Raw genomic sequence first — 13,903 nt, 5'->3', positions numbered from 1 at the left:
TTGTATTTTTATGCTGTGAACTGCCCTGAGATATTTGGCTGAAGAGTGGTATACACATTTTATAAATTTAATACCTGGGAGTAATTCCCACACAATACAGTAAGACTTACACCTGAGTAGAAGCAAGCATTGCATTGGAAGGCTGCAACTGGACACATTTACTAGGGGGGAAAGTCCCCATTAAATACTGTGGCACTTATTTCAGAGTAAATATGCATAGGCTAGCATTGCCTGTTTTAGAAATGTTCTATTCAATGCTCCCTGGGAATAAATTATTGCACCTGGTACATGTTGCGGCTGTTTTTTCAGAGTATTTTCCCGTTATAGAACCAACACCTTCACAACATTAACAAAAACAGGCCAGCAGATGTTGTCAGCCAAGCTCCTAAATTCTATATTAAATACATGGATTTTGTGTTATACTTTAAAAGAAGTATAAGAATAATAGGAGGGCATAAGAAACTCAATCCAGATGTGTTTTATAAGTTTTGTACAGTGAAACATCTAATTCTAGCGCACACACTTGAAGGCTAATATATTAATATATTATTGATATAGTAGCATGCCATCTCGGCTCAGTTGGCAGGGAGCCATAAGTCATCAAAATGACCTCTATCCTCCTAAGCAAAGACAGAAATGAAGATGCATTTCTGTTATCAGTCCATTATGGGTCATAAGCGGTACCAGTATTGTACTTTCCTCTTGAAATATGCAAAGCCTTGACATGGTATTGCTCCACCTAATAGTGAATCTCGGTCGGTGAGTGCTGCCAGGATTGTAGCAAAAAATGGAGCTACCAGTAATAAGAGGGGGAGATCAGCATGCACAAGGGAACCCCAAAGTTATTTAGAGGAGGAAACTAAGGAGGAAAAAGAAGGCCCATGAGGACCTAAGTCTGCACAGTGGCCACAGAGTGCTGTGTGTCTGTGGTGGTAGTGGGATACAGAAAGAGGGGAGGGAAGTGAGGCAGAATGGAGTGTCCTGGGAGAGGGTATGACTTACTGGATGTGAGCACTGAAAGTGAGTCCAACACACTACCATATTTTGTTGCAGGCCCTCCTTGTTTTACAGTATTAAGCTTATCGCTGCTGAGCTAAACTTGTCTGAAGCAAACGATGACCCTTACGTCTTTGCAATGGCAAGATGTCTCCCCAATGTGATCTTCCAGACTTGGAGCATTAAGTTAATTTCCTCCTGGATTTCTGAGCTGCGTCTTCTCTACCCGGTGGAAAGCTTGTGAAGAATACAGCTTTTGACCGGATGACAGAGCAGAGAGGTTGAAACGAGGTGCATTGAATTAGAATATGACAAACCGCCAATCTAAATGGATTTGTCACGATGTTACTTGAGTAATGTATTGTCCGAAAGCGAATGTTGGCCACTGCCGCCACCCCCCCCAAAAAAAAGGAATAACAGGTATAGCCTACCATCTGAATAGGTTAGCAGCTTTGAGACACTAATTGTCGGTTGGATGTGGGCTGCCATAACACAGCAGAGATGATTCCATCTATTCTCTGCTTTTTCTCTCGATTTTGTCATTTCACGGAGAATTAACCATTAGCAAGTTTTCTGTGTCCAGGGCAATATTTGTGCCAAATCAACAGACAGTAACTGCTAGAGATTTTCTAGTATACTAGCTCTATAAACTCAAAGTGTCAAAAACAACAAAACAGCTTGGTTTTTTTTTCTGCATCTGCTAGTAAACAGTCAGCTTTAGAGCACAGCCACCCAAATGAAAAATATTCTGAGGCACTCCCTAAACATTTGGTGATCCAAACTTGGCAGTTAGTTTACTAGTTCTTGTGTTCTCCCTCCACACCCCTTTGAAACCTTATTCTTAATATTTAGTCTTCATCTGTAATGGACAAGACTTAGGTCTGTGTAACAGAATTTGCTCACTTTTATCTCAATAGCTGTGTCTCTCCCACTTCTGTTGTCCTGTTCCATCTTTCCCAACTCTCAGACTATATATTGTAAGCTTATTGGGGCAGAGCTGTTCTCCGTTTCATTGTGAAAATCCAGTACACTGAAAGTTATATATTAATAAAATATTTAGGGCAGCAATGTTTAAATCAATAGCTTGATTTGAGCTATTGATTCATTTAGCCATTTTGCTCAACCAGAAAGCTACCCCAAATTAATTGGGTAACGGATTAATTCTATTTTTACTACAAGTACTTACTGAAACTCTAATTGTGAAATGCCATCTTAAAAGAGCATTGTGTGAACAAGAAATAATGTATCTTCTATGATTATTTGTATCATCTACAAAGTAAATTTTCCTTAGAACTATTGCGTTTCTCATATGCAAATTTATGCAGAATTAATCTGTTAAATCATTTTTGTTTTAGTTAATTGATCACCAAACAGAAATATATTGTTTTTTAAACTAAATAATAGCAATAGTAAGTAAAAAGTTTATTTTTTATTTTTTAAAAATCTATCATTTTATGAGAGGCTATGATTGGGTTAATCCAGCCACATAAATTTCCATGCCGTGTATGGTAGTAGTGATGCTTGTGATCCCTTGATCTTTGATTAGATTCAAGCTAGCAAATATCTTGTGATTAATCAAATTGAGTTGCTCTGTATGCAGTGTAAGTCACTTTTCCAGATGGGACAATAGTATCAGAGGCTTTTTAATGCATTATATATATGTTTTAATCCTTTTTATAAAAGACTTGGCATCTTTGTAAAACCTTAGATAGATTTTTAAAAGGAGCTGTGGGTTAATTACAGTTATATTTCCCCCCTTGAATTGGTCCCCTAGAGAATCAAGCTCTCTCTTCTTCCAATGTTTACTTTACACTGAAGATAATCGACCCAATCCATGGATTTATGACACTCTTAGAAGCTTTGATGTATATGCAACTCCCACAATCAAATGTTAATTCCTCTGTGGGACTGCCCCATACCTGCTTCTTCCCTGCATGCATAGGACTTTTCCTGTGCACACCTGGAAATACAAAGAGCTTTGGACTAGATTCTCCACACCCAGCTCAGAAAATTATGAAATGTTCATCTCCTTGGGCAAATTGGGTCTACCCTCAAAAGAGGGCACATATTGTGGTGAGACCTAGAAACCGACACCCTGTGTTGTGGGTGGGTTCGATTGGTCTGCCACAACACCTGATTGGAAGGTCCCTCGATGCTGGGTTTAATCGGACCAATGGGGCACAGTTCAAATGGATCAAGGGACCTATTTATACCTATGCACGTGACCCAGAGTTTCCTCTTTCGGCATGTGCATTCGGATCACCCACCCACCTCTCCCTACTTTCAGGGCTTTTGTGCTTGACCTTGCTATGCCGTCGTGTGTCGTCTGTCATTGGGACAGGGGCACGGCAGGAATTTTCCCCACTTAGCTGATTGGCTGTTGCCATTTGGGTTTTGCCTGCCGCGTAGCAAATCGTCACAACTTGTAAGGTTGCAGATAGGCTCTGGTTCAGGTGATAGGGATAGGAGAACACTCTCGCCATTCCTATGTGAAGAGTATTCCATTAAAGGAATCCAGGGACTCAGTGGTTTGGTCAACCCCTGAGAGGGGGTTGTGCTGGTGCCTGAGTCCAGGGGGACATTTGGGTGGCGGAGATAGCCTTCTCCCGGCTTTCTGCTTATCCAGGTATTCACCCTTGGCTGACCTATGCTGGAACCCTGGGTGAGCGCTATCTGCATGGCAGGGAGCTAGTCAAACCAGAGCCTATGCAACCACTCACTTTCTGTAATCAATAAAGTTGTGGCCTAAATTCTGCCAAAAACCCAAACCAAATATTTGAGTCATGTGTGGATTTATTTAGGGGGGAGGTTTCTGGGCCTGAACATGCAAATGAATTAACAATGCTTTCTATGTATCGTATTTATTTTACAGGAGACCAGGAGAGGCACCCTTAATAAATGGTTGGATTCCTTTCCTGGGAGAAGCCCTGAATTTTAGAAACGATCCTACCAAGTTTTTGTTATCTTTGCAACAGAAATATGGAGATGTTTTTACCGTCCATCTTGCTGGTGAGAAACATGCTATTTCGTTCTTTAAGCGTGTGTGAAGATATGCTTAAGTACATGAGAAACTTTGGAGTAATTGCCTCACCGAGATGCCAGTCTCCTCAGTGAGGAGTAGCTTTCCTCAGTACTTCTTCCACTAGGCCAGGGATGTCCAAACCTTTTTCAAAGAGGGCCAGATTTGATGAAGTGAACATGTGTGAGGGCCAACTAAAGTTGTTGACCCCCAGGCCAGACTTTGGACATGCCTGCACTAGGCCTTTGAAGATGAGGACGTATGATCTGCTGAGGTCAGTTTGAATAGAGCCCATGGCTGCTTTGTGCTATTTGCCATTAGTTACGTTTACACTGAGTCTATTTTGTATTATACTCTTTAACGAACATCAGTGCAGAACACAATAGAATATGCAAAACTAACTGTATAGTTGGGTATTTGCACATATACACCACATATGCATAAAATGTATATTTTTACCAAACATGAATTATCTTTATTTTCTTTATATTCTGTTCTCTGCTAAAGTGATAAATTACACCATCTACAGCAGAAAATGCTAGATCATATTTAGACAATGGCTATTTTTTTAAAGCAAAATGTCTTTCTGTCTAATTTTTTACAGTGGAGTTGACAGTAGCACAGAAAAGTGACTGACACATTAATTCATTGATTCATTAGAATGAGAACAGCGAAACTACTTCTCCAATGACCCATAGCTCTGAACACACATCTTCATAAATGCAGAATAACAGGAGCTGCTCCTATCTCTGTAATCTTTACCTTGTACACAATTCTGTAGTTACACACCATCATGCATCAAAGTTACACAGGTTTTACCGTCTAAGCGAGGGTGCACCTAGGTTTGCAAAGATCAGATCTGTGATCCAAAAACAAAACAAAAAAACCTGCTTAAATTTACTGACAACAATGGAATTTAAGCATCCTAACATTGCACAGGGTTGCAGCTGAAGTGCTTATCACACAGGGAACACAGAACTCTGTATACAGCATGCATCATAAAATAAGCTGTCTACTAACCCAGTGCTTTGATTTGGTGGGCACAAAATGATGGTGGTGGGGAATTTAGTGATTTAGAGGAAGCAGGCTTTGTGGATAGAAGGGGGAGGCGGCAGTGGTCCCTTGGGTGCTCCACATCTGGTCTCCTGTGGAGAGGCAAAGGTCTCCTCATCAGCTGTGGGAAGGAAAATGGGGCGAATAATGTGGGCAAAAGCAGTAAAGAAATCTGCAAAATATAAGCCGAAGTTCAGCTTGTCAGACTTTCATCAGGCTGCTAAGTAAACACTCCAGCAAGGTATCTAATGTAAGAATTGACATCCGGACAAAACAAAAACACACTGTACTTCTGAACATATTTTAAATAAACTATTTTAAATTAATTTTAATTGCAAATTGTGAAATTTTGGTCAGTAAATTAAGTAATGCATTATTATGCCATGAGATAGTAAGCAGAATAGACTGAGTTATAGATAGTATTGTTTCTCAGGAATATCAGAGTTTTTATTACTTCATGACAGTTCCTGGTTTTTGTTAATACTGAATATCTGCAGCTCATAAAGGAGAAAGAGAAGCAAATCTACTCCTGTAATAAGCACTGTGCATCGTGACCCCCAATACCAATATACACATCATCTCGTGATGTCTTTTTGAATTGGCAAAACTGACATATACAGAACGATCAAATAATCTACAGCAGTACTGATGTGTATGCTCTATCATTACTTTCTCTGCTTGGTGTGTAGCTAAAGGTCCTGTCAAAAAATACTGCCAATATATATTGTTCTAATTATTGGTTCCCGGAGTAGTTCATTTGGAAAATGTGGAACGATGCTTGGAGTTTCTGGCGTTGCCCTGGACTGGTAACATGATTTCACTGATTGTACTTTCCTGTGTGATGAGCAAATGATTGTCATCCCGAAAAGTCTCAAGGGACATGGATGTCATCTTAATAAAGAAATTAAAAAGCACATCTTTCCACAAGAAACAATGTAAATTCCTGACCTGTCGCAGAAAATAGTTCTCTAATTGGTTTTGTGTGGTGGTGCAGCAGAATCGTTTTCCCCAAACGTCATTCCAACGAATCGCTACTGTACATCATTGTCAGCAGTTCAGCAAAATCTTCCTAATAAGACCACTATTACATAAATGTGATCATCTTCCCTATCTCCCCTCCAAAAAACCCTGTCATTTCTATACAGTGGTACTTAAAGACTCAACCTGTACTTCTTGATCCTCCAGGTAGATGACAGCGCTGCAAATCTTAAAAGTTTGCTCTGTTTGTCATAAAGCCATGTCTGCCTCTATCGCAATGCTGAGAAGAATCTCAAAGGGGAAGACACATTAATCTGTCATAAGGAAAGGAACCAAGAGCCCCATAGGTGCCAACTCCCGGGGCCCTAGGTGCCCGAGCACCCACAAAATTCCCCTTGAAGGAGCTGGGCACCCACAGATTTTGGTGCCAGGGCCATGCATACTGCATGACCCCCACAGCACCGGGCACCCACAGTTGTGGGGCCAAGCTGGCACTCCTGAAGAGTCCTGTGGTTTGCTAAAAGAGTAACAAATGTATGTTGGCACAAGCATTTGTGAACGGAGCCCACTTTCTCAGATGCACTATTTGCATATTTTGCATAAATCAAACCTTTCATTGCAGCCTTGACAAAAGTGCACTTTGTCCGCTTCACACCCCACTACTGTTCTAACTTACAAACAAGTCCCCACAAACTCCACAAGGTGATATTTTTAAAACACCTTTGCTGTTGTATCTGCCTGAAGCAGGGTTGGCCCAGTGATGAGGGTGTGTGTGTGTGTGAGAGAGAGAGAGAGAGAGAGAGAGAGAGAGAGAGAGTGCCTTAGGTGGCAGGATCCACAGGGTCAGCAGCTCCCAATGTAGATATTTATTCCCTCCTTGTTCCTGATGTAGATCTTCACCCAACCCTTCTTCGCTGGCAGAGAGAGGGGTGCCATTTTGTGGTTCATCCTCTGAGCGTTTGTCCTTCTTACCTTGAAGTGTAACTCTTTCTGCAACCATAAAGACTTTACTTCCAAGTTTAGCTTGCTTTGTGCCAGGGAACATGTCCTATCAAGTTGTTCAGGAGTGGGCCAGCTTGAATTTGAACACACCGGCATAATTTGCTTCTGGATCAGTCTATTTTAAACAGTCATTGCTAAATCATTAAAAACAGTAAAAACCCCATCAGTGTATATAATATTACTTGATCATGCTGTAGCCCATGCCAAACATTCCATTGTATCTAGACCCTGATGTTGGGAAAGACTGAGGGCACAAGGAGAAGGGGACGACAGAGGACGAGATGGTTGGACAGTGTTCTCGAAGCTACCAACACGAGTCTGACCAAACTGCGGGAGGCAGTGGAAGACAGGAGTGCTCTGGTTCATGGGGTCACGAAGAGTCAGACACAAATAAACGACTAAACAACAACAACAACAACAACAACATCTCTATCTATCTATCTATCTATCTATCATCTATCTAGCTACAGCTATATGCTATATGTGATGTTATTCTTAGCAGTATTAAAATACTCATTGTTGCTGCACTACTTCCAAAATTGCAGGATTCTCCAGTGACTTCGTTCTTCCTATCTTGCACACTGTGCTTTTTTGCTACAAAGATACAATACAAACTAGCAGTTGTGAAGTCTTTGTAATAGACACTGTAGCAGAAGTCAGAGGTTTGGGAGCAAATGGACAGAAACAAACAAACAAAAACACAAAACTCCTTAAGAGTTATTTAGTCTCCAGGATTAGAAGTGGCTTTTCTTTTTTTTACTTACTTCTTTTCATACAATTAAATAGAAGAGCTGACTCTGCTTATTAGGCAGTAAGGAGTTTCTACATGGCTGTCCCATACAGACATGTCTCTTCATATTCCACTGGGGAGAAGAGATTTTAGCATCAGCAGACATTGCCAGACTCGTAAGGAGAACTTCATTTAACTGTCACTGTGGACCTAGTATAAATGGATCTAATACAGAAAGCAGGCTGCTTTTAGGAAGACTTGTGCTCTGATCCCTTGAACTCCTTGGCAGATGTGGGAACCTGCTCCCACAACCAGTCAGATGGGTACTCTGGCTTCTGAGCTTGCGGTGATGGATTTCGGTGTCTTATAGCACAAAGCAGAGCTCCTCTGAGGTATTTGTGGCTGAGACTGGACTGGCCAAGTGGCAGGATGAGTTTGAAAGGAATGGGCTTGTTTTCAAGTAAATGTAGGAAAGAGAATCTATTTTCACCTATGTATGTTTACTGGTGGGGAGTGGAGTGGAGTGAAACAAAGTCTTTACAACCAACAAAAATAAGCACAGCTAAGTTATGTTTGTGTGTGCTTTTTATTGCCTGGGCTCATTTTTATGTTACTTCTTTTTATGTGAATCACCATTAGCTATGGAAAATGCATATATAACTGTGTTATAATGCTTTAAAATTGTTAAAATTAATTAAATTATTTTTAATTAAATTATTTTTAATTAAATTAATTGGGGCAGAATAAATACAGTATCTAGTGTCTGCTGCGACATGTTTTTAAGTGTAAATAACAGCAGTAATGAGATTATTGTGATGCCCACTCAATTCTGTAATGCAAAGCAGAATGGTCAGGTTAACATAAAGGACTGTTTTAAACAGGCTGATTTGCCCAGTCCAGAATGTGTTGGCTTCAATCCTGAGAGCCAGGCAGGACTCACAGAGTGCAGTGTGCATTATTATTCGCATGCTCAATCCAGCAGGCCTTGCGCCTAACATGTCTTGTGCATTCAAATTTAGGGCTGGGGTAACGTGAAGTTTGCTTCTTTGCAGCAGGTAGTGTCAAAACAAATACAATTATAAACCATATGGGTATGATTCTGATCAAAGTCTTTAAATGAATTGAAATGAATTGACCATGCAGCAATATCCTGGACATATTTACACAGGAGTATGTAGGATTGTAGCCTTACCCTTTTCATGAAATTGGTTTATAATAAAGGATTTGATCTGTGGAACTTTGTGCAGAGAGATTGTCCCCAAATGCTATGCTTGTGGGTTGTATTCTCTCTCCCCCCCCCCATTCTCCCTTTAAAGTAATGATTGGGAAATGGTTTTTAGTGGGTGCCTTGTTATTGTAAATTAACTAAATTTGATTCAGCATGCAATTACTTTTCCATATTAAATTTATATGCAAAATGCATTTTGCAATTTATTTCTTCCATTTCAGTCACTGTGTTGACTTCAGCAGTGACTTTGCAAATTAGGGGGTTCACTTTTTGGCATGTGATAACCAAAAACGCAGCAAAGTAATTGAGGTGTCGATGTCTTGACACTTTATTTGTCAGGATTGTATTGCATGCTTTTGAAAGTAGTTACAATGAACAAGTGTTTATAAAGATACTGAAAGCTCTGTCCTAAACAAATCTACTTGGAAACTGTTTCAGATACAGGTATTTCCTAGGGAAGTAGTTTAGGGGCCCATATTAGTATCATATAGGACCTTATTCCAAGCAAGTGCATTCAAAACAGGATAGTTGCCCATCCTGGAATGATTATTTGCTTGAAATTATGTTGATATTTAAATATATAAGAATTGGGAATTGTTTTGCAAAATGTTGGAGTGAAGATCACAAAAAGCAGCTCATATTTTTTTTTCATCTGAAAATAGCAGATGGTGGGCAGATGGTTTAAATTAATATTAATTAATTTTTAAAGAAATCTTAAATTGTTTACCCTGAATGCTCAAAGTTGGGAAGCTAGCTGACATCTTCAGGTTAATAGCATTCAAAACCAGCTTGTTAAATACCAGAGCAGAATGTAGTATTTTCAGTCTCTTGGTCACAACTTTAATGCCTATAATAAAAAGCGACTCCAAGATGAATTCATTGTAGCAGATTGGGTTGGAGCCAGGAAAAAAAATTACAATGCTCAAGTCTCTCAAGAGTTTTGGGCAAAACTCTGAAGATGTTTCTTCTTTATTTTTTTCTGAATACAAACTGTTCAGAGATGAGTTTTTTATTGTTCATATGCACTGAGATTGTATTTGAAAGGTTGCTTGTACCAGTTTGAGTCATTTTGCACAACGGAATTAGTGGGCAGGATCCCAGGGTTGCATAGAAGAGGGGTAGGGAATAGTCTGAAAAACTTGGACTTCAGGAGGTGAAGGGATATAAATAGTAGAATACAGGGGTTCTCTTTTTGCACCTCTCATCCTATATCTGGAAACCGTAGCAGTGTCCCAATATCCTGTGCTAAATCTTCCACCAACCCCAACCAGAACCTTTATTATTTTAAGATAGAAATAATTACACTGTTCAGAGAAAATCAGGAGGAAAACAAGGTATGGAGGGAGAGGCAACAAACTGTGTTGCTGAGGTCTACCTGCTTGAAGGCACACAGTACTTGCTGAGGGCTATTTACTTAGAAATAAGAATTTAGCACTTATGGTACTAACTGGCAGAGCAGTCTAAACCTCGTTTATGCCATACAGCAGCGTGTGTGTGTGTGTGTGTGTGTGTGTGTGTGTGTGTGTTGGATGGAGGTGTCAAGTTCAAAAAGGATAGCACACCCTCCAACATTTCTCCGATGAAAATAGGGGACGTCCTATTCCATAACAATAATAACAACAACAATTTTCGTATTTATACCCTGCCCAGCTGACTGGGTTGCTGCAACTATTCTGGGCAGTTTCCAAAATACATAAAAACGTAATTAAACACTAATCATTAAAAAAACTTCCCTTTAAAAGGCTGCCTTCAGGTGTCTTCTAAAGGTTGTACAGCTGCGTATCTTCTTGGCTAGGGGGTCGCGTAACTCCATACCCTCCAACATTTCCCTGATGAAAATAGGGATGTACTAAGGAAAAGAGGGGTGTTCTGGGATGGAATCAGAAAGTTTCTGTAAATATGGGACTGTCCCTATGGAAAATAGGGACATTTGAAGGGTCTGGTACAGAACTCCTGCAAGAGAAAATTCAAGCAGGTGCAGTTTGTCGTTGTTAGGTAACTAAAGTGTGGGACTCCTGCCCTCTTGTGTACCTGGCTACCAGTGATAGAGGTATAGATGGGATATGTAGAGCAGTCGTAAGTTCAGTGGGGCTTGCTTCCATGTAAACAGGCATTGCAGCCTTGTGCTTAGTTTCCTGCTCTGTCTAATGTTACCCCTGGCTCCTTTGGCCCTGCCCTTCACCCCGTCAGTCTCTATGGAAGGGTATATTTTGGCGAATTACCTTTTGTAAATAAAATAAAATAAAATAAAAAGCTAAACAACTTTGGATTTTCACTTTTTGAAATATTCCAAACCTAATGGACACCACCACAAAAATGAGGTAGACAGCTGACCTGTATGTTCAGCAGTAGCATTTAGAGCATCTCTCTTTGAACTTTAAAATCATTTTAAAAATAAAGGCTTCAGGGGTTTAGATTGTTGAATGCTTGTTTTTATTTGTTATTTGTTTGGGTTTTTTAAAATTCCCCATATGTGGAAACTATTGTGTCCGGTAAGTCTATCTTACTATGAAGATGAATGGTCAGGCATGCAATTTCCCCTTTCTCAGTCTGAAGGCATTAATTGACTCCAAGTGTGTGTCTATGAGTAGAATCAATAACTAGCATCAACCAGCTACAGTAATCATAATTTTCCTAGAATCTTGAGCCTGGTTGATTATAGCTTAGGCTGTGATCTCATGCAATCCATTGAACATCTGAATACATAGAACTGCCCTCTAAGTGTTGTTGGACTAGAACTCCCATAATCCATGACCAACGGCCATGTTGTCTGGGTTGATGGAAGTCCAGGTTCCCCATCTTGGCTCTAACCAACCTTACTAGGTAATAAACCTTATTGGTGTAAATAGGGTTTAAGATTGGCACATGTCTAGTCAATAAATCATAGATGTGTTTGAATTCGCCATATGGGTTATATTGTTTAATAAAAATAAAGAATTGTATAAAAAGAACCTAGAACAACCATTCATAGCTTGTCAACAGGCGCAACATACAAGTAATGAAGTCATGTTTTGAGGCCTATAGCTGACATGTGAAAACAGAACTTTGGACAATTTTCTAAAAGTACACGTGACTGAGTACAACCATTGTAATACTGCTTTCCTTAGTACTAGTATGACTGTTATTTGTGCATAGACATTTCACTGTCATGAGTGGTTAGCTCACCATATCACCCCGGCTAATTAGCTAAATGGCAAGATTTACTGCGGCAAATTGTATGGTGAATTTTTTCTTTTGTTTTTACTGCTGAGGAATACTTAAATGCTTAAAATGCATTTGTTTTTAGGCACAATTTATAGTTTGTCACATTAGTTTGTTGATTAGGCATCCATTTGTATATACTGTTTTATTTATTATTGGATGTAAGCCTCTGTATTAATTCCTGCATTTTATTTCAATGCACTGTATCTGTGGCGCATATCTTGCAAATGATCTCACTTCTCACACGTGGAAGATAGTGATTATTCCAGCACTGCCACATAGGCCAATCCTCAAACAAGAATTGTTGCCTTAAACTGTCACACTGAGTTTAACCATTCTCTCTCTCTCTCTCTCTCTCTCTCTCTCTTTCAGGCAGATATATTACATTCATAATGAACCCCCTGCAGTTTGTTTCTGTGACCAAAAGCAGCAAGTATCTGCAATTTAAAGAACTTGCTGATCAGATATCGACCAAGGCATTTGACCATCCAACCACCCTCAATGATGATCTCCCAGACATGCATGAGAATGTGCACAAGGCTTATCAGTATCTTCTGGGCAGGCCATTGGACGTGCTCTCGGACCACATGATGGAAAACCTCCAGGGTCTATTTGAGAAGATGTGCTCACAAGCAACAAACTGGGAAATGGGGAACATGAACAAGTTCTGCTTCTCCTTAATGTTCGAAGCCAGCTTTTTAACACTGTACGGAAAGGATCCTGGTGCAGTTGACTACAGCATTGTGGAAGCAATTGGAGACAAGTTTAATAAGTTTGATGCCAGCTTTTCCTATTTAGCTGCCAATGTACCCATTGAATTATTAGGTGCTGCCAAGAGTATCCGGAAAGACCTTATCAATGTGTTTTTACCTGAAAACATGGCAAGATGGTTGGGGGCTTCAGAAGTGGTCCAATTCAGAAAAGATTTATTTGAGATGTATGAAGTACTCGGAGATCACGACAGAGCAGGTAGCAAACTTTCTAATGATTGCTTGTCTAGAATCAGATAATTTACTAGAGACCTTTGAAATAAAATGGCAAAATGGCGACCTTGAACATTTTTAATGTTTTTTCTAATTGGCTAATGATAAAATGTTTTACTCTTAAACAACCCTGTATGATAATTGATTCTCTCTCTCTCTGTCTTTCTTTCTCTCTCTCTTTTTGGCTGAGGTGGTAAAACAAGATACTTAATGGTGATAATGAGAGAGATTATAACTCAGCTGCATTTCCTCCCTTTATTTCGCCCCCACCCTGAAATTACATTTCAAACTATTCTCATTAAGCAGAAAATTAGACTTCAGAAGCCTATTGGTCCTCATTAGCATTCACTGATCCTTGGCTGGGTCTGTGTCCTAACATCTTTTAATTAGCACACTGCAAATCTAATCAGTGTAATAAACGCTATTAATCTTCCTTTTCACTTATTTTCTCCCAGCACATCATTTTGCCTTCATGTGGGCCTCTGTAGGAAACACGGTTCCAGCTACATTCTGGGCCATGTATTATCTTCTGCGGCACCCAGAAGCTCTTGCAGCGGTGCGTGACGAAATTGACCATTTGCTGCAGTCAACAGGTCAAGAAAGGAAGCCTGGATACTGCATCCGCCTCACCAGAGAACAATTGGACAACCTGGTCTACCTAGGTAATTTATTTTATCCCTCCTGAAGAAAAGTAGGTATTTCCCTGTAAACTC

General features: G+C 39.9%; 1 protein-coding gene across 1 annotated transcript in view; it reads left to right on the top strand.

Annotated features, from left to right (window-relative positions):
• Positions 1–13,903, top strand: part of LOC117050025 (cytochrome P450 7B1) — a 94,905-nt gene that overhangs the window by 68,413 nt on the left and 12,589 nt on the right. The window contains exons 2-4 of the mRNA XM_033155308.1: positions 3,869–4,005; positions 12,580–13,176; positions 13,646–13,852. Of these exons, the coding sequence (XP_033011199.1) occupies positions 3,869–4,005; positions 12,580–13,176; positions 13,646–13,852 (941 nt within the window). The remainder of the gene's footprint in view (positions 1–3,868; positions 4,006–12,579; positions 13,177–13,645; positions 13,853–13,903) is intronic.

The sequence above is a fragment of the Lacerta agilis genome, chromosome 7, assembly GCF_009819535.1.
Source record: "Lacerta agilis isolate rLacAgi1 chromosome 7, rLacAgi1.pri, whole genome shotgun sequence".
In the NCBI taxonomy this organism is placed as follows: domain Eukaryota; kingdom Metazoa; phylum Chordata; class Lepidosauria; order Squamata; family Lacertidae; genus Lacerta; species Lacerta agilis.
This window is presented reverse-complemented; position numbering and strand designations above follow the sequence as displayed.